At 43.2% G+C, this 27,819-nt stretch overlaps 2 protein-coding genes across 4 annotated transcripts in view; one reads left to right on the top strand and one right to left on the bottom strand.

Annotated features, from left to right (window-relative positions):
* Positions 1-1,201: 1,201 nt before the first annotated feature.
* On the top strand, positions 1,202-12,570 carry KCTD6 (potassium channel tetramerization domain containing 6). Its single transcript, XM_079935592.1, has 3 exons — positions 1,202-1,479; positions 8,599-8,668; positions 9,918-12,570. The coding sequence occupies exons 2-3, from the start codon at positions 8,642-8,644 to the stop codon at positions 10,602-10,604; spliced, it is 714 nt and encodes a 237-aa protein (XP_079791718.1). The 5' UTR covers positions 1,202-1,479; positions 8,599-8,641; the 3' UTR covers positions 10,605-12,570.
* Positions 12,571-13,835: 1,265 nt separating this feature from the next.
* Positions 13,836-27,819, bottom strand: part of ACOX2 (acyl-CoA oxidase 2) — a 35,689-nt gene continuing 21,705 nt past the window's right edge. For 2 of the 3 annotated variants that reach the window (XM_079935590.1, XM_079935591.1), the window contains exons 13-15: positions 24,023-24,240; positions 17,382-17,514; positions 13,836-14,196 (exon numbers count right to left, since the gene is read on the bottom strand). In XM_079935590.1, coding sequence (XP_079791716.1) covers positions 14,134-14,196; positions 17,382-17,514; positions 24,023-24,240 — 414 coding nt within the window. In that variant the 3' untranslated portion in view covers positions 13,836-14,133. The remainder of the gene's footprint in view (positions 14,197-17,381; positions 17,515-24,022; positions 24,241-27,819) is intronic. The other variant, XR_013830347.1, reaches the window with a different exon arrangement.

Consider the following 27,819-nt stretch of genomic DNA (forward strand, 5'->3'; position numbering starts at 1 on the left):
TATTCCCATCCTACTCCCTAGAACCAGGATCAATGATTTCGTGTATTTCCTTCAAAATTTTTGCCTGTGTATATTTACATTTTTAAAAATAAAATTAGGATTATACCATGTATACCATTTTGTGCACTGCTTATTTTCACACACATTTCCCTGTATCCTCACCTAGTCTTTTTGAATATGATAATGTAGCACTCAGTTATGTTGGTGAAGCATATGCCATTTATTTAACCTGTTGAGTTTTCAGAGAAAAACCAAGTAGCAGATATGACTGTGATGATCCTGCAGATAAAAGTTAAACCCCAGAGGCAGCTCACGCAATCGCAGCCATGAAGCGCAGGTGAGTTTCCAAGGCAAGTGGTTATCCTGCTGAAGGGGAAATGGCAAAAACCAACATCACATACCTGGTCCCACCTGGAAAGGGATGGAGATCTGATTAGCAGGAAGTGAATGGGATTTGGAAAGACGCTATGCTTGGAGACCAATTAGCTCTGAGACTTTAGGTAATTCCCCACTCTTTGCAGCCTTGGCTTCCTTCGTGGCGGTAGCGGCGCCAGCTTCATCTAGGGCCGGCTCCTTCAGGCCTCAGAGCCTTTGCACGAGTCGTTTCCTCTGCTGAAGTCACTCTGCCCTTCTCCCCACCTGGCTGCCTTTCACTACTCCGCTGACAAGGCTGGAGAGGTGACCTTACTACCTATCCCACAGAAGGCAAAGTCGGGAGGTGCTCTGGCCACAGTCCCAGAGTCCAGATCTTCCATAGCCACTGTATCTGAAACAGAGGTCCCCTCCCCTTATTCTCCAACTGATTCATGTACCTCCCAACATTTATAATTATAACTTGTCATTATTTTGGCTACTGGCTGTTTCCTTGGGTCTTTTCTGTTTTCTCCTCTCAGGATGCCCCGCCCTCTTGGTGGCCACTTTACTCTCCAGGCCTGGAACATGGGAGTTCTCGGGGCCCCATGAGAGTTCGTGAAATGACAAGAGAAACAACTGTGGGGACCTAGGCCTGAGAACTTAGCGAAAACTGACGGGGTCTGGGCTGATCCCAATCTACAGGCGGAGGCGGGACGTCGGGCGGATTCTGGGCGGAGCGCGAGGGAATCTGGGCGGAGCCTCAGGGGCTCGATTGGGGCGTCGGGGCGGGGCTTCGGGGCTGCTGCGGAGTCAGTCTGACCTAGGCGCCCAGGCTACGCCTGATTGAGTTGTTCTGGCCGCTCGGCCCTCCGGCCACCATCCCACGCCGCCGTTAGGGGGCGTCTGCGCTCGTGGCGCCGCGTCTCGGCTGATAAGGCGCCGCCCGCGTCGGGCGGCAGGAGCCGCAACTCCGGGCGCGGGCTCAGTCGTCCCTTCTGCCGCCGCCGCCGCCGCCGCCGCCGCCGCCACTGCCGCCGCCGCCGGGCGCGGGCTCACTCGTCCACGCGTTCTCGTTCTCCGGCCGCCGGCGTCTCCCGGCCCGGCTACCACCGCTGCTGCAGCGCAGTGAGTAGTAGGGGCGGGCCCACGGCTTGGGGGCCCGGCTCGGGAGGGCCGGGCACTAGCAGAAACCCGCGCGGAGCAGCCCGGGGAGCGGGGTTGAGGGGAATCCGGGCGGCGGCGGGGCCGCACTGAAGGGACCGTGGGGAGCCCGGGCGGCGCGCTCCGGGGCTGGCACGAGCTCGCGGCGGGCTGGCTGCGGCCGGGGGCCGGCCTTGGGCGGAGGTTCCGGGCCCCGCCCGGGTGTGGGGGGACGTGCGGGGACGTGCGGGTTCGGCGGACCCGGGTTCCAGGCTCGGGTGCGTGCCACCCTCCCGGCCCCGAGAGTCTCCCGTCCCACGCCGGGGCCGGATCGGGGCGGGGGACTCCGCCTGCGGGCAACAGCGAAGCCCTGCCCGGGTGGGAGTACCTCGAGGTTTGCTCCAAAATGATTTGTTTGGGGTGGTGCTTATTGGCCACCGTTTGCCTTAATTTAAAGCCTACGGCAGGGCTTCTGAGCCCAGCCTTAGGAGATTGTCCGCCCCAAAGAGATTGACTGCAGCTGAGTTCTTTATGCTCAGATTTGTGTGTGTCAGGGCATTTTTAATGCTGGATGTCAGAGGTGATAAATGGCCGTGGAAAGGGGGAGCCCCTGAAGCACCTGCCGGGCTGTCAGTGGTGGAGGCTGTGTCTGGGGAGTGGGACTCGAGAAATGAAACAGATCCTGTTTGGATATTCTGCTGAAGTTATCATGTTTCTGCAAGTATACCAGTTCTAGAACAAGTTGATAATTCCAATTTTAGGGCTTTGTGATAGAAGAGGTTTGAGTGGTCAAGAGACCCGAGGTGACCTGGTTTGGCTAAGAATGTTTGGGGTAGCCTAAGTGTCCCTTACCCTTTCCCCTTGGCATGTTCATTTTCTTGCGGTCACAAATGCCTAGGTACATGAGTGATCCCAAGATAGGAAAGAAGGGAGGGGCCAGCATTTAGCACAGGACTGAGCCCAAGATTGAGATGTTTTCAAATGAACAGATGTGTAGCTAGGAAAAGGAAAATCTTTTTACCTGCATGGTTGGCAGGCTGAGAGAACTTGCCCTTTGGCTGAGAACTGTCAGGCCATACTAATACTTCATTTTGTTTAACACCATAGATATTAAGGATTGATGGTCAGGGACCGCCATAGATGCCATTTCTAAGGTTTGTGGGATTTGAATTTTCATAAATCATATTTTAAAGCATTACTGCATAAAGGAATTCTAGCGTTCTATGAATCCCTCAGTGTTTCTTGGATTTTGATATTTGGAGTCTGTTTAAAATGGAATACACATATTTATTTGGATTTGGTTTTACCTTGGAGATAATCCTGAGTCATGCTTTAGAGAAGTTCCTTCTGTGATGAACAGCTCAGCTGTCTGGTGGTCTCTGTGGAAGCCAGATGCTTCCCTTTACCTGTAGGTCTCCCTTCTGGAGCTCGGGGGAAAGGAGGATGGTGTAGGGGAGACTGGAAGCAGATTAAGAGGCCTTCTCTTTATGTGTGCCTTGTCTCCATGCCCATGCTCTAAATTACTTGTGTTCACACTGTCAAGTTTCTCAATTTACCACAGAAATTTTATTTATGCTACTGCCACTAGTATTTTCACATTTGTTTGATACTTGTCAGTTTACCAGTGTTTTTTTTAAAAAATAAATTTATTTATTTTGGCTGTGTTGGGTCTTCGTTGCTGTGCGCAGGCTTTCTCTAGTTGTGGCGAGCGGGGGCTACTCTTCCTTGTGGTACGCAGGCTTCTCATTGCGGTGGCTTCTCTTGTTGTGGAGCACAGGCTCTAGGCGCACGGGCTTCAGTAGTTGTGGCACATGGGCTCAGTAGTTGTGGCTCATGGGCTCTAGAGCACAGGCTCAGTAGTTGCGGCGCACGGGCTTAGTTCTCTGCAGCATGTGGGATCTTCCCGGACCAGGTCTCAAACCCGTGTCCCCTGCAGTGGCAGGTGGATTCTTAACCACTGCGCCACCAGGGAAGTCCTACCAATGGTTTTTGATTCATGACCTCATTTTCTTCTCTGCAAGAAGCAGCTGGGCATAAGAGTGATTTACTCAGTCTCATAATTAGTAATGGAGTCGACTTGGGATACAGATCCTCACCGGTGACCAGTTCTCTTTCTTCTGCGTTGGCCTGCCTGTGACTTCAGAATTCTAGTCCGGATCTTTTACCCTGTAGGCCAGTTGTCGCCTTTGTGTTGTGCCCAAGTGGTATCGTTACTTTTGGGAAGGTGCCGTTATTCCGTTTTATTTTACAGAAACTGAGGATAAGAGGAATTTTATGGTTTTGTGACTGTTTGTGGCAGCTCTTTAGTACTAAAGTCACATTTCAACGTAGAGCGCCTTTCTTCTAGACCACAAAAGGATTAGTTTTCGGACAAAACAATCCATTTCTGCAGTGGTTATGGCTGGGATAAACCTAACACCATAATCACATTCCCCTTGTGCGCCTGGCTACCTATGCCACCTTGTATGTGAATGTTAACCCAAAAGACTCCTTTAGATGTCGCTGAACTAGTTACTATAAAAAGTATTTCACTTTCAAACTCCCACATTTCAAGAACAGAGAAATTCAGCGCAAAGGTAACTCAGAGGGTATGTATAGATGGAATTTATTGAGTCTTCTTTTCTGAAAGCCAGACACAAAGATTTCAGTAGGAAGGTGTTTTAAAAGGGCTACCTGGAAACTTTGGGAAGGCAGTAGTTATACATTTTTATTATTTATTCAAGTTTGGAGGTGTGTATTGCAGTGTATAGGTTACTATGTAGGAGCAGGACTTTTAGCCCGGAGAATTCTTAGTCTGTAGCAGAAATGATAAACCCAGAATATCTGTGTTAAATTAGTTCATCATAACCATGAAGCCTGTAATTGAGTTCTGCAGTGGTGAGGAGAATGACTTTCAGGTGTTCTTATGCTACTCTTTAAGTCATTAACTTGTTGAATTGTGTAGTTTTCACATTTGCTACTATGGAAAATTTTTAGCGATTTCTTTTAAGACTTTTATAAATTCTTGAGTGTGTGTTTTCCTTAACGTAATTATCTGCTAACATTACACTGTCAGACTTTGTACATTAGTCATAATTTTCAGTACTGCTTTACATTCTTTGGGAACGGTCAGCTGGTTGTTTCCACATGTATTTTATTTGCGCCAAAGGTCAGCTCTTTTCAGGTGAACTGATTTTATAGGGTCAGAAGTCTTTCTTTGAACTTTACAATTATTTGTGCTTGGCTGCATTCACTGTTGTTTAAAATGATTGTTAGAAAGGAAAGTCACTTTAAAGGAAATTTTTTTTCATTGTTACCTTCATAATCTCCATTCCTGGACAGTTTTGTGATTTTTCTTTGTGTTCATCAAGTAAAACAGGCCTATTTAATGCCCATTTCAAGATCTTCCTTCTGCTGCCTGTCTTGTGGTCCTTTAATTTCTCATTAAGCCCTCCACTGGAGAGTGCCAGAAGGGAGAGAAGATGAAAAGCAAATGAATCATTTTCTAACTGTTAGCAGCTCTGGAAGATGACTTGGAAATTGAAGCTATTCCGGAAATTCTTTTGCTTTCATTCATCTGCATTGTCTCTGAGACTGTCCTAACAGTCATCAATTCAGAGGTCGATTATCCAGCTCTTGGTTGACCAGGAGTCTCTGCCTGTTTTTGGTTTGTTTCTTGCTGTATCTGAGCATCTTCACAGAGGATGTTTAGAAGTAAGGTGCAGAGATAAAATTTAAACTAATCAATACTATTTTTCCCCTTAGCGCTCTTTAGTGAATGTTTTGATTTGGGGGGATAGTTTAATAGTTGTTATTGGAAGTGACTAATAGTAACTTCATTTTAATTTGATGTATCTTACACACAAATGAAGGGAGGCTTTTGGGTACTTTTTAAGAAACATGGGCTTATATAGATTCCCATAATTGCTTTTCTGAATTATTAAGTTTGATGTTTTATTACATCTTTGTACTGGAACAGAACCTTGGCTTTTGCTGTGGAACAGGTTCAGGGGCATCATCTAATTTTGTGTGTGTGTGTGTGTTTGCTCAAAAAGTTATCTTGTTTTGATTTAGCAGTAAAAAAGAAAAAAAAGGATTAATAGTGGACAGTCCTTGCATAACAGCTGTAACTTTGATGATGTCTGTTTTTTTACATGTCTTTGGTCTCCCATTTCTTACCATTCGGATATTCATGGAGTGGAGTTCTTTACTTCACTTAAGACAGAGGACAGGGCTTCCCTGGTGGCGCAGTGGTTAAGACTCCGCTTGCCAATGCAGGGTACATGGGTTCGAGCTGTGGTCCGGGAAGATCCCACATGCTGCGGAACGGTTAAGCCCGAGCACCACAACTACTGAGCCTGAGCTCGAGAGCCCGCAAGCCACAACTACTGAGCCCGCGTGCCACAGCTACTGAAGCCCGCGTGCCTAGAGTCCGTGCTCCGCAACAGGAGAAGCCACTGCAGTGAGAAGCCCGCGCACCACAACGAAGAGTAGCCCCCATTCGCCGCAACTAGAGAGAAAGCCCACGCACAGCAATGAAAACCCAATGCAGACAAAAATAAAATAAATAAGTTAAAAAAAAAAGAAAAGACAGAGTATAGCAGCCTTCAATTACACTAGTGAGTAGGTTCTTGCTATTTTGCTTCAGGGGAATTTTTACAAACCCATTGTGATTGCTCACTTTGAGTTACTGTTAAATAATAAACCCCTACTAGGTGGATAGGGTTAATAGATGGCTGTAGGGGTGTTTTAAGTTAATCCTTTCGATTTCTCATTTCTTGGATTCTGTTCTTTCAATTTCTATCCAAGGAGGGGTTTTATGGAAAGATCTGGACTAGGAGTCGGGAAACCCAAGCTCTTGTTCAGTTACTTTCTAGCTGTGGGGACTTGAGCAAGTCTCTTAATCTGCCGGTTCTCTCTTTTGCATCTCTAAAAGGGGGATAGTTATTCACACTCTGCTACTGTATCAGGAATGTTGGGGGGACACTCCCCCCTCCCCGCCCCCACCCATTACTTAAATTGTTTCTTTATTCAAGAATCCCTTTTCAGGTTGTGCTAATATGCCTGCAGAGTTCCACTGAGTAAGCTCTTCCCGGAAGTCCTCCATTTTCACATTTGGAATGGTTCTTGGTCTTCCTTTGCTCAGGTCTCTGCCAGTCCATCTATTATATAGTACTTTTTGTTTGTTTGTTTGTTTTCATTTTTGGCTGTGTTGGGTCTTTGTTGCTGCATGCGCACTTTCTCTAGTTGAGGCAAGCAGGGGCTACTCTTCGTGGCGGTACGCGGGCTTCTCATTGCGGTGGCTTCTCTTGTCGCGGAGCACAGGCTCTAGAGCACAGGCTCAGTAGTTGTGGCACACGGGCTTAGCTGCTCTGAGGCATGTGGGATCTTCCCGGACTAGGTCTCGAACCCATGTCCCCTGCATCGGCAGGTGGATTCTTAACCACTGCACCACCAGGGAAGCCCTTATATAGTACTTTTGAATTTTATTCTGTCCTTCAGTTGCTGCTTGTTGCCTTTCTTCATAGATTGAAAGCTCCACGAGGGCAAGGACCATACCTTTCCTCGCTCTACCCTGCAGTAAATGTCGGTTGACTGAATTATTTTTGAGGCTGTCAGTAATGAATACTTCAGGTGATGGGAAAATGCCAAAGATGGGCATTTTACCAGAACTTTGGGATGACTGGCCTTTTAAATCGCTCAGTTGCTGATCTACTGATCTGTCTGTTGGATCAGTAACTGAATCAGGTGCTCGTAATACAAATTGGTAAAACGTATTTCTTGGTTCTGTTACTTCAAATACTGTTTATGAAGCAAGTCAGAGGAATGAAAGGTTGTCACAACAGCCCTGAATTTGTTCCATTTCTCACCCTATAGCATGTGGAGACCTATCTATATCCAACTGCTGAGTGTGGAGAATAAAAACTGACCCCACGTTGTCTGGTCCACATTTTAGCTTGTTTGCTTTGAAGAATTTGCAAGGTAGAGAAATAGATGCTTCAGGCTCTGATTTCAGCCCCTGCTGTGCTATGCAAATGTTCTCTACATGCCTGAGTGACCTTTTGAGAAAGAGCCTTTGTGATCTTCTGTAGCCAGAGCCTGTTCTGGGAATTAGTGTGCCAGATTCCTCTAAAAGTGGGAAAAGTGAATCTGTGCAAAGACCACGTTAAGAAAAAAAAAAAAAAAGCAACCGAAACAGCGCTTTTCCTGGCTAAATACGGATAACTCCATGTTTCTTACTGTCTTTTGCCAAAGCTTTTGAAATTTGCTCTGGAGTTTGCTTTGCCGGGTGATTTGGGGAAATGATGTGTGTGAGGGAGAACTGACTAAAGCAGTTCAGTAACTGGGAAACTGTTTAGGTGCTTTTGAATTGTAGATAAAAATAAATTCAAACTGGCATCTTTAGTATCTGGGTGTTTATCCGTGTCTTCAGGCCGGCTCTCCATAAGCGCCAGGGGACTGCCTCTCAGATGTGTAAGGTTCTTTTTGCCCCCAATTGTACTTTAATGGTTTGGCATTTAACTGTTTTCTGTTTGTTTTGATTATTGTACAAAATGAAATGTATCATTATTAAAAGTATAATTAGTTTTTCTATTTTACAAAAGAGCTACCATTCTGACATACTTCTCCTGGAAAGAGATACCGGTGTCTTGGAGGTTTATAGTTTTTAATGCTTTTGCTATGGTGTTTAGTTTATATAGCTGAAATGCTGATGAAAAAGTTTTCCCTTTCCCTCTTTCTGTTAACCTTTTTGATAAGGATCATCACTGGTTTGTACCAGGATAAGGTTGTAGAGGTAATCATAGTGTTCTCCTGTAGGAATTCTAAACATTGAATTTTCGGAGAAGGTAGGTAGAGTTTGAATGACTGGTTTACTCACTAGGCTCTCTACCTTCTCTAAGTATAGGATAACTCTTTCTCTGTAAAGATTTGCCAGTCTCTTGGGGACCCATAGAAGGCCTTAGAGGAATCCTTTCCTCCCCAGATCTTTGCCTTGTAGCAGGTTTTAGTTGAGCAAAGATGAGTAGTTTTCTGGTGTTTGGCCTGCTCTGTTGGGTGAGAAAACTTTTCTATTCTGTTTTCATAGTTTCATGCACTGTCACATGTCTTTTTCTCTTCCCCAAGTTTCCCTGGAACCTGGGCTCCCCGAGACGCAGCACTGGAGCAGATGGATAATGGAGACTGGGGCTATATGGTGAGAGGCTTTTGCAGATGCATTTTGAAGGCCGGCAAATTATTTTTGTGTGTCTTTCCCCGCCTCTTATGTATTTTTAGGTATAATACATCTCATAAGAATGAAAATTATCAGTGGTGCAAACCGCCCCCCCCCCAATTAGTTTAGATGTATTTTTTGGGTGTTTTAACTTTGTTTGGTGTTTTTAGGTAAGCAAGCTCAACATGGACTCTCTATGTAACTTTTGATAATCATTTTTGTTTTTGGTCTTTAAAGTATGTTGCCCTTAAAACTCTTCCATCATAGAGTAGTGACTGTTAAATGTCTAGTAGGTAATGGGTAGAGAGGACATTTTCTTGTGGTTGGGAAGGTTAACGGTTGAGAAGGTGCGACTTCTCCCACTAGCACTTCTTCTCGCATGTGCATGTGTCTTCCTATTTTCCTTTTCCTTTGCTAAGAAATATTTTATTTGTATAGTACCTGTCTTTATTTGTCTTATTTTATTTCTTAAATATGATTTTAAAAACCAAAGGTATGTATTATTTAGAGAAGCTTGCTTTTCAAAATTAAAGGCCAGATTGCAACATTAATGTTACAAAAGTGAATATACTATCAGATTATGAAATTTGAAAGCTGCTATTAGCCTTTGGATATATGAGATTGTGTTGACCAAACTGTGTATTTTAACTTAGTATTTGATACTGGTATTTCCATGAAAAAGTTAGGAAGATTAGGTCTACACAAATTTTTATTTTTAAAATAAATTTCATGATTTCCCGCCTCCTTTTGAGGGGGAAAAGACAAAAGAAATATTGAAAGTAGATGTTTTATGTTATCAAATCATTTTTATTCTATTTTATGTTAAATTAAGAAAAATGAAAGTTTTTTTTTTTTTTTTTTAAATCTGAAAAAAACTTAAATGAGTATATTTTAGTTTGGCCTCTCTCCTCCCATAATATACTCTGACCTGAAAACTTCTCTCTAGATACTGGGCCTGAAATAAAGTGGCTTTGGAAGCCATGTCCTCCTTTTTTAGTGTAAGGCTTTGAAGAATTGGACGTATCCCTTTTCTCTATTGAAAGCAAGTGTTAGATCCCTTCATTCGGGTGGGTTTCTCACTGAAAATAAAGCTATATTTTGCATCAGTGGATTGCTAGATGTGTTGTAGCGTGAATCTTTTGCTTTGCTTGTTACCACTAATTTTCTTAATCTGTCAAAGTTAGGATTTAAAAACATTTCAGATGACTGATCGTTTTTTAAAAACTTGCAGATGACTGACCCAGTCACGTTAAATGTAGGTGGACACTTGTACACAACGTCTCTCACCACACTGACGCGTTACCCGGATTCCATGCTTGGAGCTATGTTTGGGGGGGACTTCCCCACAGCTCGAGACCCTCAAGGCAATTACTTCATTGATCGAGATGGACCTCTTTTCCGATATGTCCTCAACTTCTTGCGAACTTCAGAGTTGACCTTACCCCTGGATTTTAAGGAATTTGATCTGCTTCGGAAAGAAGCAGATTTTTATCAGATTGAGCCCTTGATTCAGTGTCTCAATGACCCCAAGCCTTTGTATCCTATGGATACTTTTGAAGAAGTTGTGGAGTTATCTAGTACTCGGAAGCTTTCTAAGTACTCCAATCCAGTAGCTGTCATCATAACCCAATTAACCATCACCACCAAGGTCCATTCCTTACTAGAAGGTATATCAAACTATTTTACAAAGTGGAATAAGCATATGATGGACACCAGAGATTGCCAGGTTTCCTTTACTTTTGGACCCTGTGATTATCACCAGGAAGTTTCTCTCCGAGTCCACCTGATGGAATACATTACAAAACAAGGTTTCACAATCCGAAACACCCGAGTGCACCACATGAGTGAGCGGGCCAACGAGAACACAGTGGAGCACAACTGGACTTTCTGCAGGCTGGCCCGGAAGACAGATGACTGACCTCCAGCACTGGGAGAAGTTCCTGGAAATGGACTCTCCAGGAGATCGAAGAGGCTGATTTTTTTTTTTTTTTTAAATCACAGTGTGAGATTTTTTTTTTTTTAATATTTGTATTTATTTGAAGGCACTGGGGACCAGAAGGAAGGAAGTTTTGTGCTCCAGCAGACTCCTCTATGTTTTGTTCCCTTCACCCTGAGTATGCATGTGCCTGTTCAGAGCCTCCAGATACCTTTTTTATAAAAAGAAGTCTGAAAATCATTATGGTATATAATCTACCCCTAACAGCTTTTTTTTATTACAGTGCTAAAATGATTTCTGATTAAATAGTCCCTAACTCAACTAGAAGGCTAAAAATGCAGGAATGAAAGAATAAACAGAGTACTCATGATGCCTTTGGGAAAAATCAAAACATCATGTAGGGTGACCTAGTTTTCAAACCAATAAGCAGTATTATAATATTAAAGGAAAACTGTTCCAATCATTTAAAAGTACTTGTTAAGTACTGCTTTTTACAGTTATGACAACTGTTTCTTTCTATGCATATAAATCAAGCAACCAAATATCTGTAGCCATGGAAATGTCTGACTAGAAATATTTATATTGGCTTCTGAATACAAAATGTCCCTGTGGTAGAAATCTTACTTCTTATGCCTGGTGCAGTATAATTCCCAAGTGTACTGTCTACCAGAATAAATAAATAAATAAATAAATGAAATGTGAAAATTAGGTTTGTATTTATTGATTATTGTCAGTTAAGGGGGGAAATCATATTCTTTGTCTAAAATATGCATTGTTTTATGTCCCAATAAATGCTGCCTATAGCACATTTGTATTTGATTCAGGAGGACTCAGTGGAACTTTAGGATGTGGTTTATAGAATTCTACTATGCTGTTGAAGCAGGGAATTGATGGAATTATTAGTTTTGTCTAAAAGAATGCATATCTGGACAGTGAACGTACAGTTTGACAAATTTTTTTCAAATAGGACTTATTTTGAAGATTATAGATTTTTCTTCAGTAAGCCACCAGTTGTCATTGCTCTATGACCCTTATTCTAGCTTTGTATCTATCGAGCACAGGGACAAACCGACTCTTTAGCCATTTTATTCTCATATATTATGGTGACCCACAAATGTATTTTGTTATTAAGGTTAAATTTCTGAGGAGAAGAAAACTGCAGTGAATGAAGGATCTAGAACAGTTGGAAATATCATGTACTTTTTAAAATTTTACTGTAGTCTTATTTTGCATAAGTTCATTTGATTTTGCATAAGTTCATTTGATTCTATTTCTTGGAAGTTACTCCCTGGAAGGATTATGTTAGCTGTAGTGAAACTTCCTAGTTTGCTAGAACACCTTTTAAAAGAGAGTTCAGAAATTTCTTCCCCGTTGTCTAAGGGAGGAGTAGAGTACTGAGGCTGTGTGACTGGGGAAGCTCACTCCTTTTCTCCTCTGAGAAGATTCTGAAATTCTCTTTCAAAGAAGGATGAGAATATTTACTTACATCCATTTCTGCCCACGTCTCTCTGAAAACGTAAGATTTGACAAATGACCAATATCCAGAAACCTGTAACTACCCCATTTTTACCATCTTCAAACTAAAATCCCTTAATGTTATTGGTAGGTTGCTGTGGTTTCAGTAAATGTACTAAGTATGAGGTTATCTTTTTAGAAAATGGTCTCCTCCTTCAAACTGATTAGTGGTTACCTAAAAAAGAGACAAGAAAAGGAACAGCCCAGCCAGCTATGTGTTGTTGAGTTAGCTGAGGTGAATGAAAGATGAAATTATTTGGGTTGAAAACAGGTATGGAAATGGGAATGAATAATTGTTCCAAGGTTTTAAGAGTAAAACATCTATGAGGTCTCTTCCTTGTCCAGATTACTGGAGATAAGTTTGCTTTTGGTAAATTTTCTCAGATTTATAAATTATTAACAATTAAGTGATTATTTATATGAGTAAATTAGGAAAAGTAGCCCTCTGAGATTTTTTGCAATTTAATTTGTTTGATGGTATTCAATTTTGAGTGTTTTATATACTCGGGTAGTTGAAAATGATGTGAAAAATGTAGGTTGGTTATATTTGGGTAGTTTGAGACAATTATGTCTTTTATGAAACTTTAAATCATTTTTACTTTGGAAGAGTTGATTTTTTAAACATTTATGTTAGCTGTATTCCTAAGGCTGTATTTTTTTCCTTTTCATTTTTTTAATTGAAGTATAGTTGATGTACAATATAATATTGGTTTCAGGTGTACAACATAGTGATTCGACATTTATATACATTACGAATTGATCACTGTAAGTCTGGTAACCATCTGTCACCATACAAAGTTATCACACTATTATTGACTATACTCCCTATGCTGTACATTACATCCCGTGGCTTGCTTATTTTATAACTGAAAGTTTGTACCTTTTAATCCCTTTCACCTACATCCCATCCCCACCTCCGCCAACCACCACTGTATCTATGAGTCTGTTTCTGTTCTGTTTTGTTTGCTCATTTGTTTTGTTTTTTAGATTCCACATGTAGGTGAAATCATATGGTATTTGTCTTTCTGTGTTTGATTTATTTCACTTAGCCAGTACCGTCTTATGTCCATTCATGTTGTTGCAAATGGCACAATCTCATTCTTTTTTATGGCTGAGTAATATTCCTTTGTTTATGTACACCACAGTTTCTTTAGCCATTCATGTGTTGTTGGACACTTAGGTTGCTTCCAGATCTTGGCTGTTGTAAATAGTGCTGCAGTGAACGTAAGGGTACATGTATCTTTTCAAATTAGTGTTTTTGTTTTCTTTGGGTAAATACCCAGAAGTGGAATTGCTGGATTGTATCATAGTTCTATTTTTAATTTTTTGAGGAACCTCCATACTGTTTTCCATAGAGGCGGCACCAACTTACATTCCCTGCGGCAGTGCACAAGTGTTTCCTTTTCTCCATATCCTTGCCAGTACTTGTTATTTATTACCTTTTTAATGACAGCCATTCTGATTGGTGTGTGGTGATCTACATTTTATTTAGATTATACCAAGTATAGGCACTTTTAGAAGAGGATTGTTTGTGTGCATATGTGTGTGTGTGTGTGTGTGTGTGTGTGTGTATGTGTATGTGTTCTTTTAAGCCCTGGGATAAATAAATGTGTGCTATAAGGACACAAGTGATAACTAATGAGTCTATTGGCTTTTGCTAGCTCTAAAGCAAATCCTGGCATTTAACAAAATAGAAGCTGCAAATGGATAGTGCTACTGTTTTTTTATTGTGGGAAATTTCAAACATATTCGGAAGTAGAATAATGTAAACACCCACGTACCCATTGAATAGCTTCAACAATGATTCACTCCCCCTTTTTCTTCCCATGGATTATTTTGAAATAAATCACAGATATTTCACCTGCTTCAGTCTGTGTCTCTGGAAGATAATGATCCTTTTTAAAAAATACATACATATGTAGTTGTAGATTTTAATGATGCACATGCCATAGTACCATTACCATGTGGTGGTGCCTCCTGAATGCTGTTGATTATTTCATAGCCTGGATCTCCAGCCTTGTAATAGTGGTCTTATATATTTCTCATAGGCAGGGTTCCCCTGTTTGTAGAAAAAAGTGCATTGTTAAGACAGACTATTTCTGCCAGGATTAATGACTTCTACTTTCAAATTAAGTTTTTAGTTTCAAAAAAGTAACATTACATATGATTCTTAATATTTTAATTTATTTTTAAAATTCATTTTGTGTGAACATATGGGGAAACATTTTTTCCAAAGGGCATCCTTCCTTTTCTCATGCAGATTTTAAATTGTGGATGCAGGTGGCCAATTAAAAAAACACAGCTATCATTTGCTTTTGGGATTTAATACAAATGAAAGGCTTGACTCTTTGAGGCTCTTTGAAATTGAACATGTTAACCACAAAGCAAGGAGCCAGAAGGTGAAATCAGGTAAGCAATATTCTGTGTCAGAATTGGGTATCCCCATTATTCTCTAATGTGATGTCTTGATTTCTTTTCTTCACAGCTCTACCCCCATCTTTTATAGTATTTACTTGTTTACTTTTTTGCCTGTCTCAGTTAAAACTGTAAGCTCTTTGACGACAGGGTCTATGACTCTTTTGTTCTCCTGTGTCCTCAGTACCTAGAATAGTTTCTGGCATACCTCATATGCTCAGTAACTATTTGTTGAATGATTGAATGAATGCATGGATCAGATTGAATGAATGCATGGATCAGTAGTTGCATCTGGCAACTACTTGAATAAATTTCTGCAATAGAATAATTGGGGAGAAATAGGATTCTTATTTTGAAATTATCCCCAGTGGTTCTTTCACTGCTTGCATCTATAGGGAATCACTTAGGTAGGAGTGCACGTGGGGAACAGGAACAGTCTTTTGCAGTTCATTTCGGAGAAACTGTCTTGAAATAGCATCCAAATCAGGAAAAAAGCCAAAAGGCAGAACACCATAGCGAGAGTAAACCATGGGAGTGCATCATCCTGTCTGGGGATAAAGCTCAGCACCTAACCTGCCCCAGGCAGGAGAGACTCTTATAATTCTAAGACATTCAACACAGCATAGCACTTTTCTTTTGGTAGAAATGTCAGTGAAATAAATTCCTGTGTGTACTTTTGTGTCTACAAGGCATGTTTCAAAGTAGCTTTTGTTTTAATTTATTTGAAATACCTGTAGTGTTCCTTTTTCTGCCAGTGCAAATGAGGAAAAATGTCTCTAACTGCAGTTTCAAAATTACCTACAGCAGATTAGAAACTACACTTTAAAAGGGCTATTTTGGTGGTGCCTAGAGGAGCCAGAAATGTAAGATTAGGGAGCCATATATTAGTTGTCAACAAAGTGTCGTTTTAACTAACTGGAAGCATTCTTCAAGGTCACTTACAATCTCACATTCTTAAAATCGCTGTGCATGAAAGAGTCACGTTGCTGTACCTGTCACCTTTTGTGCAAGGTAATGTAAGCTAGGATGGCAAAAGTTTGCAGTGTTGGGTATGCAGCAGGGTCCTTGTTCCGCTGCGTAGGTCACAGAACCATGTTCATTTACTCCGTAAATGCAAAGTATCTACTCTGTGATAGACCCTGGAGTTGGGAAGATGAAAACTCCATCCTTGTTCACAGTCACGTAGCAGGAGATAGGGAAGAGTGAATGGGATGGCGTGCATCACCATCTTACCAAGTCTGCTGATGCTGTGGGTCAGTCATGCCCCTCATCTAGACAAGCCTGCCCTCATATAGTGTCCAGATTAAATTCTTTCAAGATGAAGAGTAGAAACAAGTAAAAGACAAGGAAGCCCCTGTGTTCTTTGGTGAATACGAGGAATCAGGAGAACTGGCACGTTTCCTTGTGTTGCTAGTAAAGCAGGTTTGAGCTAGATATGTCAGTGTTTCCTGACAGGTGTTAAGGCAGGGTAGGTTTTTCTCTCAAGTACCAAAGGGCACGTGTGTTTCTTTAGACCACAGGGGCTAATCTGGAGTGGCAGGATTGCTGTAGTTCTATGCCAGGATTTAAATGTTAGAAAGTAGAGAGATCTAATCATTAGAAAAAGTAACACACTAGAAGTAGCTTAACTGTACTAAGCAGTAAATGTATTGTACCTTCTTTAGTTAAGTTCTTTATCTTTCCTTGTTGAGTTAAAAGGATGCCTTCCTGGAGACAGGGATTGGCCTTCTAGCTGACAACCATCTTGGGGGTAACGTTGTGTCGCAACTTTAGATAACCATGTTAAATTAAGCTATGAGGTATGACAGGATGCAGAATGTTAAGAGCAAGTCTAACACCATGCTAAGTGTGAATGAAAGCCTGAGAGGTGCCAATTTGATGAGGTGTTAAGACACCTTTTCTGAAATTTGAAGAGGAAAGAGGTAAAAAACTAGACTTCATCATCTGAATTACATATCTGCATTATAGAACTTAAAATAACCTGTTGTATAGCTATAGAGTGTCTTTGTTTTGATCATCTGTATCAAATCTGCTAGTAAATGTTGGTTCCCCAAATTGTAAATACAGGGTTTATTTCTCTACTCCAGTTAATGTAGGCGTTGATATTCATAATGTTTCCCAATGAGGCTCATAGCAGAGAGTCTGGGATGCTGGCTGTAGACTGTTAGGATTTTATGAGTCCTCCCCCTTCTTCTGTTAATGAGTTCTCGTGTTCTCTCCTGGGACAGCTGGGGATCTTTTTGCCATAACCCTTGTAATTGTCATTTATTTGGCTTTCCTGGGATACTGATGGCAGTGCAGCAGGCTTCTTTGTCCCTGGGATTTTCTTCCTTGTAGAGAAGAGGGAGGAGGCATCTCTAGCAGGCAGTGAGGGCTGAGAGAGAGACCCCCACCCCCAAGCTTCCTATCACCCCTGAATACCTACTGTATCAACACGAAACTAAGAGTTAAAAGGCTGAAATTAAGATGGTTAAATCAGTGCAGTGATTTACCTTTTTATTTCTGTTACTTAAAAGCCACTTTGCCACTATGTGTGTATGCCCTTGTGTATGTCAAGCCGTGATTTAGAGCTTGGGCCTTTCTCCAAATTCCCTTTACCAAATTCTGAGCAATGCATTTTGCTTATTACAGTTCAGACTCAGAGTTCCTACCAGGCCACATCCCTGCTCCAGGTTTCTTTTATGTATTCTCAAAATATTTTAAATAGACATGCTATGCCAAGCCATTTCTAACCTAATGGGAATCAGTTAAAATGGGAAAACATGGAGGTATATTCAGTGCTTGCTCTCGGCTCTCTTGCATAATTTATAATGTGTTCTATTCAACTACCTGAGTATTGGTTGGTGACCTCTGAGCCCACTGGAACAGACGTTCATAGACATTTCCGTCATAACAACCAAGTGCTGAATTTAAACACTGATCGGTGAAGTCAAAAGCATCAGTTAACAAGACAGCATCCTTTCTGAGAGAAAAAAAACAAAAGAGTCGTATTTTAGATTGCTTTTGCGAATCTGATTAATCTGGGATGGTGAATAACAACACCTAATTAGAAGTTGCATCATTATCCACTTTTCGAACAACTTGGCTTTTTTTTTCTTTAAGTTTTAATTTTTGATCAGTTATATAAGCACAGCATAAAGAGTCAAATAGTTCTTCAAGGCTTGTTATTGAAAATCAGCATATCCCTGCCTCTCCCCTCCATTTCTTCCCCCTACCCCTAGAGGCAATCAGTTTTAGTCTTTTAGCTGATATTTGGGGAATTTACCCGAATGACTCTAAATGTCTTGTTTGTATCGCTACCTCATATTCATTGGTGCTAGATATCATCTGTTGACTATTACAGAAGGTGCGGATTTATTTTAGCACCACTCTCCTCAGCAGTACCGATCAGCCCCCCTCCCCATCCCCCAACCTCTGCTTCCTCCCCACGGCCTTCCTGCCTCCCAATATAATTACAGTGTTGGCCAGACTGATGTTCAGTGCTTCCCTTGTTATGACTGTATGTATCCTGTATGTTAGTATGACTTTATGTATTCTGTTCACGGCGGAGCCACGTTCCCACCACATCTCTCCTGTTCTAGGGGTCGCTCTCCAGCACTTCTGTCATAGTTCTTAGTGATTTCACTGTCTGTGTGGAAGTTCCTCTAAAACTTGATTTCTCAGTTCCTTGAATCTTCTCCCCGTTGACCGTGTTCTACAGCCTCGCTCTGTCACTGTCTGCCGAGGTCACGCACCAGGCCTTGTCATCCACACCTGCATCTCGCCATAGTCTCAGCCATGTTCTTGTCACTGTCTCCTCTCTTTCTAGCTTACTCTCTCTACTATTCTGACTTCTATGATTCGTATTTTCCCTTTCAAGCGACAAAATTATTTTAACCTATGGAATGAAATATTAAAATAATTGTTCACGTGCTTCCCTTCCTTTTTTAGCAGAGGATATAAAATAAAAGATGTGATTGTTTGCTTACACTCTTCCTTAACCCTCGTTTCACAGAGTATTTGAGGTGACTGAGATACTGTACTTATTTAATCCTTTCTGGATGGCCTTTAATCATTATTAATCATTAAATGAAATGATTTTCCTACAGGGCTGTTCATGATTCTTTGACCCTCCTGGCACCTACTGCCTATTTAAAGTCCCTCATCTACATGGTCTCACTTCCCTCATCTGTCTGAAATTCCATGGTCTATTTATTATATTCACTCCCTCCAAACAATATTCAACAATTTTTCTTGCTTTGTCATACTTGTTTAGCAAAACCCCGTTCCTCGTTATTTCCAGTTTTCCACCGACTTTGCCCCATACCTTTGTAACAATATATGGCTGGAAAAACCAATACTGACTGTTGTAATAAGGACCCAAGTGGGCCCTTATTGCTACCCAGCAGTCATGCCACATTCTAATTCATTTACTCCTTCATTCTCTTAGATGATTATCTCCCACCTTCTCTTTGATCTTCAGATCTACACTACTCACCTCCCCATCTCTCTCAACCTAGATGACTTTGAGTCCTATTCCACTGGTAAAATAGAAGTGGTGAGAAGCGTTCCACAAGTTCCCGCCCATGCATTTAAACATATGGGGTTTTCTCTCATAGTACAGGTAAACTGTCCAGGTTCCCAGCTCTGACCAGTCCCTCCTCGTCCACTAGATGCCTTCCCCTCCTGCCTAGTAGACAGTAATGTTCCAGAAGTCCTCCTGCCTTTCCCCTATAACGTCAAAATTCCCCTCTCTCCCGAAACATTTCCATCAGTTTCCAAACAAACTGTCATTTCTCCCACCTAAAAACAATCATTTGGGGCTTCCCTGGTGGCACAGTGGTTGAGGGTCCGCCTGCCAATGCAGGGGACACGGGTTCGTGCCCCGGTTTGGGAGGATCCCACATGCCGCGGAGCGGCTGGGCCCGTGAGCCATGGCCGCTGAGCCTGCGCGTCTGGAGCCTGTGCTCTGCAGTGGGAGAGGCTGTAATGGTGAGAGGCCCGTGTACCGCAAAAAAATGAAATAAAATAAAAACAATCATTTGACTCTATTTCCCTCTCCATCATCTGACCCATATCTTGGCTCCACTTTGTGACAAAACTTGGAAGAGTTCTGCTTGTTGATGCTTGCTCTTTCCAGTTCTTCTCCGCCTCTTCTCAACTAGATCCGTTCAGGTCTTCACTCCCACCATTCCACTGAAGCAGCTCTTGTCGAGGTCACCTCATCATCATCTTTGGAGGGTCCCAAGACTCCGTACCTGGGCCTCTTCTCTTCATACACTCACCCCTTGTGATACCATCCTTCTCATGGCTTTAAATACCAACCTCTCTCCTGCCTACTAACATCTTACTTGATTTCTAGCAGGCTCTTCAAACTTGATGTATTCCAAACCAAACTCCTGACCTTCTAGACCTTCTATCCATCCTGCCCAAACCTGGGCCTCCTGTAGTCTTCCCCGTTTATAGTAAATGGCGACTCTGTCCTGGCCCAGAACCTGAACTCCTCTCTGTCTCTTACATTCCATATCTAATCTGTCAGCAAATCTTGTTCTACCTTCAAAATATATCCAGACTTCTACCACTTCCCACCACCTCCAGTGCTATCACCCTGGTCCAATCCAGCAGCATCTCTCCCCTGGATTATTGCAGCAGCCTCCTGACTGGACTCCCTGCTTTTCACTCTTGTCCCCCTCCCGAGTCAATTCTTAATATGGCAGCTGGAGTGATCCTTTAGAAACACACCTCAGATCTCCTCAGATTGTGTCTGTCCTACGCTCAGAACCTTCCTTGTTCTCACACAAACTGAAAGTCAAAGTCTTACGTCTTTCCAGTGACCTACACCCACTCCATTGTCGTTCCCAGTCCACCCCTAGTTCTCTGACCTCTGTTCTCATTCTCCACCTCAGTCATGCCACTCCAGCTGCTGCGGCCTCTTCTCTGTTTGCTGGATGGACATGCCAGGCACTCTCTGGCTTCCAGCATTTGTACTTCTCTTTTGCCTGGAATGCACTTCTCCCAGCCAACCACATGGCTCCTCTCACCTCCCCACCTTCAGATCTTTCCTCAGACATCACTCTCCTCGAGAGGCCTTCTCTAACCTATTTGAAACTACAGTCCTCCACTCCCACCCCCAGCATTCGTCATCCCCCTTCCCTGCTTTTTCTCTGTAGCGTTTATTACGACTTTGCACACTATATGTTTGACTTATTTTGTGTATGTGTGTTTGTTTCCTCTCCTCCAGTCTGTCGCCTTTTCAATCTGAAACTCATATCCTTCATTTGAGGAGTATTTTCTTGAATTATTTTGTTAATGATTTGCTCCCTTCTGCTTTCTTTGTCTTCTGTTTCTAGACCTGTTCTTCAGATGATGGACAGTTAGGATCAGTCCTCTTACTATTTTTATCTTCTCTCCTATTTTTGTCTTCTTGCCTTTTTGCTTTCTTCGAGATTTCTGCAGCTTTGTCTTCCAGTCCTTTAATTGAGCTTTTCATTTTCACTATTATTAATTTCATAGAGCCCTTTTTTTTTTTTGGTTCTCTGAATATTACTTTTTAAGAAATGACATTTTTGTTTTGTGGTTGCCATATCTCCTCTTAACTCTTTGAGGATATTACTGATCTTTCAAAAAAGTTCTCTGTGAAGATTCTTTTGTGACCCTCGAGTTGCCTTGTTCTTGCTTGGTCTCTGTCTTTTATGTCAGGGGCTTTTCTCAGGTGTCTGGTGATCCCTGAGTGTCTGATCATAGCTAAGACTGGGGCATTAACTAGCTGATTAGAAATCTGGGTGGGCTTGTCAGGGTGGGGTTCCCTGTGGGGTGAACTGGGTATACCATTGGGGGACCTCGGTGTCAGTGTCTTTACTTCTCTCTCCTTTGGGCTGGTCAGATTCTCTAGAGGAGGATCATGTTATCATTTTCCTGCAGGACACGAGCCTGGCTGCCAATTTGCTGGGAACCGGTGGGAAAAGAGGGCTGGGGGAGAGGGCTGTCAGCATTGGCCTATAAACATTTATTCAAGCCCCTGTTTTCTGTAGGGTAGCCTGATGTTCTTCATCCTCAGCTATGCCTGATGTCCCCTAGTCTGTAGACCCTCTGTTTACCCTCCTGCCAGGGTGCGGTCAGGGAAAGCCTTAAAACTACTCAGACAGGAGAAGGGGAACTGGGGATTCAACTCCTCCTGAAATAGACTTCCAACCCATCCTGTCACGTTTACCTTCACCCCCATTGCCAGAGGCACCTGGTGCTGTAGTTCTTGAGGTTCTTTGGTGGCACTTCTTTGCTTCTTGGCTTTTCCTGCTGCTGGTTTATGATTCAGTTTATTCAGGTCTGCTAAGTCCATCTACTCTCCAAATTTCATGTTTCCTCTCCTGTTCTCTCTCTTTGTGGGTTAATGCCTTTTAAAATTTAAATTTTTATGGATTTATGCCTTTTAAAATTTTTAAATTAATTTACTGACGTTTTAGTAGGGTTTCAGGAGGGAACAAAAATAAATGCATATGTTCAATCTGCCATCTTTGCCTGGAAGTCTCCCACCTGAGATTTTATGACCATTTAAACAACTAAAAACTGTTTTGGTCAGTTAATTACCATAACACAGAGAGCTGTTTCTCAGTGTCACTTAGAATAGTGTGCCATCCTTCATTTGTCATCTCAGAAATCTGAGGGCGATACTGAATAATCGAGGCATGGAACGCAGAACTGTTAAAAGCATGGAGTCTGTTACATACCTACTTACCCTGCGGTAGTCGGAAGGTTACTTAGGAACCATAATGTGAGTAAATCAGTTTGTGGGTTTGATGCATGCATACGTTGTCTATTTGTGTCAGTGCTGTCTTTCTTGTCTTGAATTGTAAGCCTCTGGGGCCATGGGAAGCACTTAGCGTGCTGTTGGAGATTAAAAAAATCATGCTTATAGGTATTAAGGTGATCGTTTGTGTTTCATTATCACTGGCAATCAGGGCTAGAACATTATTGTCTTCATGTGCTTTTAAATGCCAAGCGTTTCAGAAAGTTAGATACACTTGGGCTTGAACTGTGCAGTACTCAATCATGCTATAAATGGTTCCCACCACTGGATTCTCTATATTAGGGAAAGTTTAATACCCGGGGCATAATTATATCAAAGGTAGTTTTTGATAATTTTTGCAGATTTAATTGAACAGACATTTACTGACCACCAACTATCTGTTAGGTGCTTATTTGGAGTCATATGTAACATGTTGCATATTGTTAGAAAGAAAAAGAACCTGGTCTAGTTTTTATAAACCTCCTTCATGAATATCTCATTATATAAAAAAAATTCAAATCTTTATTTATTGGCTGGGCCACGTGGGATGCGGGATCTCAGTTCCCTGACCAGGGATCGAACCCATGCCCCCTGCAGTGGAAGCACAGAGTCTTAACCACTGTACCACCAGTGAATTCCCCTTTCTTTTTGTTCTTAGTCTTGTTGATAATGTGAACTATTGGAGGTTCTAGGGGAAAAGTCATATACACATGTGTCATACCACATCCAGCCCCCAACATACACAACAGGCATCCTATTTTTTCAGAAAAGGTTGTGTTATCATGTTAGCTCATTTTCCATCTTATGGACAATGGTTACTAATTAGTATTAATTTCTGTTTCTTCCAGTACCCTGGTCATGTTGAGGCTTTGGTTTTTATATGTTTTTAAAGTGATCATTTAGATTATATATAAAGTGACAGGATGGAAGTATTGCATTAGTATGTCATGACCCTAAACTGCACCGCCTTATGCTGCATATAAAAACTATATTATTGTGTTACAAATCAGTATGTGAATTACTAGATTTTAAAAATGTCGTCTTGAAGCTGAGGGAGTATTAAAGTGAGCTTAGTCAACTAAGCATATTCAACAAAGATAAGGATATATTTGAAATAAACAATAGCCCAACCTTCACTTTAACATACCGTTTAAGAGCACATGCTCTGGAGGCAGACAGGTCCTCGATTGTACCCAGACCCTCCTCTGGCTCACTGTGTGACCTTGGGCCCTAAGCCTGAATTTCCTCCCCTGTAAAATGGGGAGCGTAATAGTATCCACTTCAGAACCCTGTCAGGGTTAAATGAGATGATGTATATAAAAGCTTTTGGCGTAGTGCCTGCCACGCATAAGTGTTCCTTAAGTATTAGCTAAGACCAAGGCTCATTAATATTATTAATTAATACATATTATTAATATGTAGTATGCTTTTATTCATATTCTGTAGATTCTGTCATTTCTGGACAATGTTGAAGAGTTCGATTGAGGTAGCTAGATAATTTATTCTTAAGCATTTTTAGTTGTGATTTCCCCCCCATTTTTTCCTTTCATTAATTCATAATGCTTTACGTTGGTGTAATGATGCTAGGATGTAAACCTGTCCAGGGCTGGTGCTGCTTTTGCCAGACCCCCTTTTAACAAGGTTTTAGAGTTGAAGGTTTTGGAGTTTGAAGTGAACAAAGGGCTTAGGGCGAAGGGCAGCCACTCACCGGATGAGGAGGAGAAGGTCCAGGTAGGCTTTTCTCGCCACATCTATTTGGGCGCCGGATAGGAAGCCATCATGGAGAAAGTCGCCCGTGTTAGTCATGATGCCGTGTAAAGCATAGAGATCACAGAGGCGTTTGAGCACCTGCTGAATTGCTGGTTGATTTTCCAGTTTCTCCAGAGCTTCTGTAAAAATCTTCACAGTGACATAGTAGAGGTGTGCCTACAAAGACACAGAGATGCGTTAGCCTCTGATTTCTGCCTCGACAAGTCATCCTGGAAGTTCGGCAAAACTGCTGGAATAAGATTGCTGTGGCCATGTGTTTCCCAGCAGGCTGACAAGCAGCTGCCTTTCTACTAGCTCACCGCGTCTAACTGAGCCTTTTTGACAGGGGTATGTGCACGCGTGTGTGTGCACGCGTGTGTGTGTGCGCGTGCTGGGGGCTGGTGGGCTCTGGAACTTGGCCCTTAGTTTCCTCATTTTCCTTGGGCCACTCAAGTAGGTTTGAAAGCAGAGAGAGAGAATACAGCAGTATTGGAGGCTGACCTGGGGACAGTGGAGGACAGCACTGCTTTTCTCAAGAAAACAGCTACTTATTGTCTGCCGTGTTCAAGGCAGTGGTTGTGTGTGTGTGTGTGTGTGTGTGTGTGTGTGTGTGTGTGTGTGTGTGTATGTATGTGCGTGCCTTGAAGTGAGAGAATAGAGGTTCAAGATGTACACGAAATTTATCCTAGCTAGACTGTAAACTCCTTGAGATAAGCTATTTAGCCCGTATACAACAGTCCGGCTTCGTCGGTGGTTAAAATAATACTTTGATGCTGGTTGGTAAGTGACCACTGCCTTCATCTGGCGAGAACCCCCTCTGCCAGGCTTCTTCCCAGGGATGCCCCCTCCTCCACACAGCCCAGCAACTAAAGGTTTAACGCAGCCCGACCCAGCAGGAGGCTTTAAGGACCCTGCCTCCCTTAGGTCTGAAGTCCTTTCTGATTGGTGGCTGTTCCTGCCTTACTGGTTATTAAACCCTTCTCCCTAAGACAAATGCACATTATTTTTATCTGGTAGGATATACGAGTTCTATGGGAGGAGAGAGAAAAGGAGAGCATATATATTAGGTCTTCTCAAATTTTTATGTGTGTACAGATTACCTGGGGATTTTGTCAAAATGCAGATTTTGGAATAGCTCCCCAGTAATGCCCATCCTGCTGGTAGTGACTTGAACTAGCAAGGCTTAGAGTGTCTCGAGGGAGCAAAGGAATTTACCCGAGGGACAAGGAATGAGGGTAAAGTCATTCTTAGGCAGGGGAGAACTGCACGGGCACAGGGCTATACTTTCAGGAGGCTGCAGCAATTTAAGGGTAAGGTGAGGTGATGACAGGGAACTGTGAAAGTTAGGGTGGACGGGCAATAGGGACCCAGGTCGATGAAGGGCTGTGAATGACATGGTTGGGATTTTATTCTGTGGGGGTCAGGGGGCCACCAGAGTCTTCAACAGGCCAGTGACCTGATGAGGTTTCTCACTTGGAGTGGATCTGCCTTTCCCAGGGAGGCCTCACGTGGGTGCTAACAATACCACTTTGCCACCTGGACCTGGGGTGCTCACAGCCATGCTGGGTTTGCAGCATTTGAATATGGAAAAGGAGAAGATGTGCTCTGCTGCCTCTGCTGGGTCAGACAGCCCTTGGTGTTCAAACTGGACCCAGTTTGGCAAAGCTGGAGAGCCTCACTTTTTTCACGTAGGCCCTGTTCCCCTTTTCTAATCCGAGAGCCACATCCTTAAATTCTCAGGGACCTGGGTTTAAGAGTAGAGTGATGAAGAGCTGCCCAGGGGCCTCTGCCTCACAAAGCAGGAGGAGGACCAGAGAGAGGAAAGTGGCCTCTTCCTTTGGGCAAAGGCTGAGCCAAACCTCGGCACCATGCTCTGAACACAATGAACTTTATTTATTGTGTGTGTGTGTGTCTGTTTCAGTCTTGCTTCCTGCCTAATTTAGGGGTGGGGTGGGATGTGTAGCATTTATAGCCTAGGTGGCTCTTCAAGTTGTACAGCTATTAACTCATTGAATCTTCACAATAATCCTACAAGTTAGGTACTATCAGTAGCTCCATTTTGCAGATGAGGCGTCTGAGGCATTGAGGGATTAAGTTCCTTGCCTGCCCAAGCACTGGCTGGTGAGTGGTGGCAGTGAGGTCCAAACCAGGGTAGTCTGCCTCTCGGTCAAGTTTGTACTGTTAACCGCTGTGCTGTGTTGCCAAAGCCACCAGAGACTGAGGCGAGATTATAATGGGCTGGGACCAGAACTTAGGCCAGGGTCCGGTCCTCCTCCTCCACCCCTCTGCCACTGTCCCCCCCCCCCCACCGCTGTGTTGCCATCACTCTACCTACACATTTGTGGTTTCCAGATGAGACCCAGTTGGGTACTTGAGGTTTCTGTAGAGTAGATGTCCTCCCAGAGCCCAAAGACCAGAAAGCGCAGATTTCCCTGCGCATTATGACTTTAGAGACTCGGCTTGGGCACCGCCTTCCCAGGAAGCCGCTCATCCTTAAAACTGAGGCTATGCTTACTTTCCCTCTCAGGGTCATTTAATATGAGGTAACCCTGGCAAGCAGTGTCTGGTGCATGGCCGGCCATGGGTTTGGAAAGCAGGCGAATCATGGGCAGGTGTGGCTCCTTTTTAGGTGTCTGGTGAGAGCACAGCATTTGCTTACCCTCTTCTGTGTTGACCCGGACATTTGACACAGCAGGGGGTGCCTCTGTGACGGCCGGAGCGGAATGGAGGGTGGCAGAGTCAATACCGGCGCCGGCCGATGTGATGGAGGTGGCACGTCACCAGATGGCGCTCATGCCCAGCCTGCCTGACCAGCCCTGCCCCGCCCGACCCATGAGGGAGGCTGCAAAACGCTTCTGGGCTCCCCTGTTCTAGCCTGCTATTTTTGGGGCCTGCTGCCTGAGGATTGAAGGGAACGCCTTGGTTTTCCAGCTGTAGGTAGGGCCAGAGTCCCAGCTGCCTTAGCTGGAGCTCAGCAGTCATTCCTACCTCCTTCCCACCGCATTGCTCCCTGAAGCCCGTCCCTTTCTCCTACACCCTTAATATCTCTGCATCTACCCACTTCTCTCCGTGCCCTCTGGCAGATTCATGGTCTGGATCACCCTCAGCCCTTGCCCAGACTGCTGCTGCCTGCTCCGTACTGGCCTCTAGCCTCCAGTCCATTCCACCCCCTGAAGCCTGTATGATCCTTCTAGAATGAAACTGATCGCTTCGCTCCTCTGATACAGACCCTGCAGAGGCTTCCCACTGCAATGAGAAACAGAAGTCAGACTTCTCACAGTGGTGCAGAAGGTGCCAGGCCTTGCCTATCTTTCCTCCTCCCCTATCCTCCTTCCTGTCCTGGTTTGTCTTCTTCCTTTAGGTTCTCCTTGGAAGGATGTACATCTCCTCCCAAGCACCATGCCTTTTCTTGCCTCCTCCTTCTACACCTCCTCATCCCTTTGCTGGGACACCTTCCTGTCCAAAGCCACAGCCTCCACCCCTTGCCTGGTTAATTTCAGCCCATCCTTGCAGTCCTGGCCTATACGCCGCTTCTGAGAAGGCTTTCTGACTCCTCAAGCTGGGTAGACTTGCATCTGCTCTGGGATCTTGTGGCAGCCTGTATTTCCCCGTGACGGTGCTTTCCTGATCGCAGCCGTCTGTGGACGCTGTTGAGCCCCCAGTACCCAGCCTGATGGCTGATGTTGAGTGGGTGCTCAAATATTTGCTGACTGACTGTGAATTATGCGCAAACACAAAACGTAGTGGAAATGGAAT

The sequence above is a fragment of the Stenella coeruleoalba genome (genome assembly GCF_951394435.1).
Source record: "Stenella coeruleoalba genome assembly, chromosome: 10".
Classification (NCBI taxonomy): domain Eukaryota; kingdom Metazoa; phylum Chordata; class Mammalia; order Artiodactyla; family Delphinidae; genus Stenella; species Stenella coeruleoalba.

Bases quoted from the DNA above. Each gene is read 5' to 3' on its own strand.
- KCTD6 (XM_079935592.1), top strand. From the start codon at position 8,642: ATGGATAATGGAGACTGGGGCTATATG. The intron at 8,669-9,917 runs GTGAGAGGCTTT...AAAAACTTGCAG, and splicing joins ATGGAGACTGGGGCTATATG to ATGACTGACCCAGTCACGTT.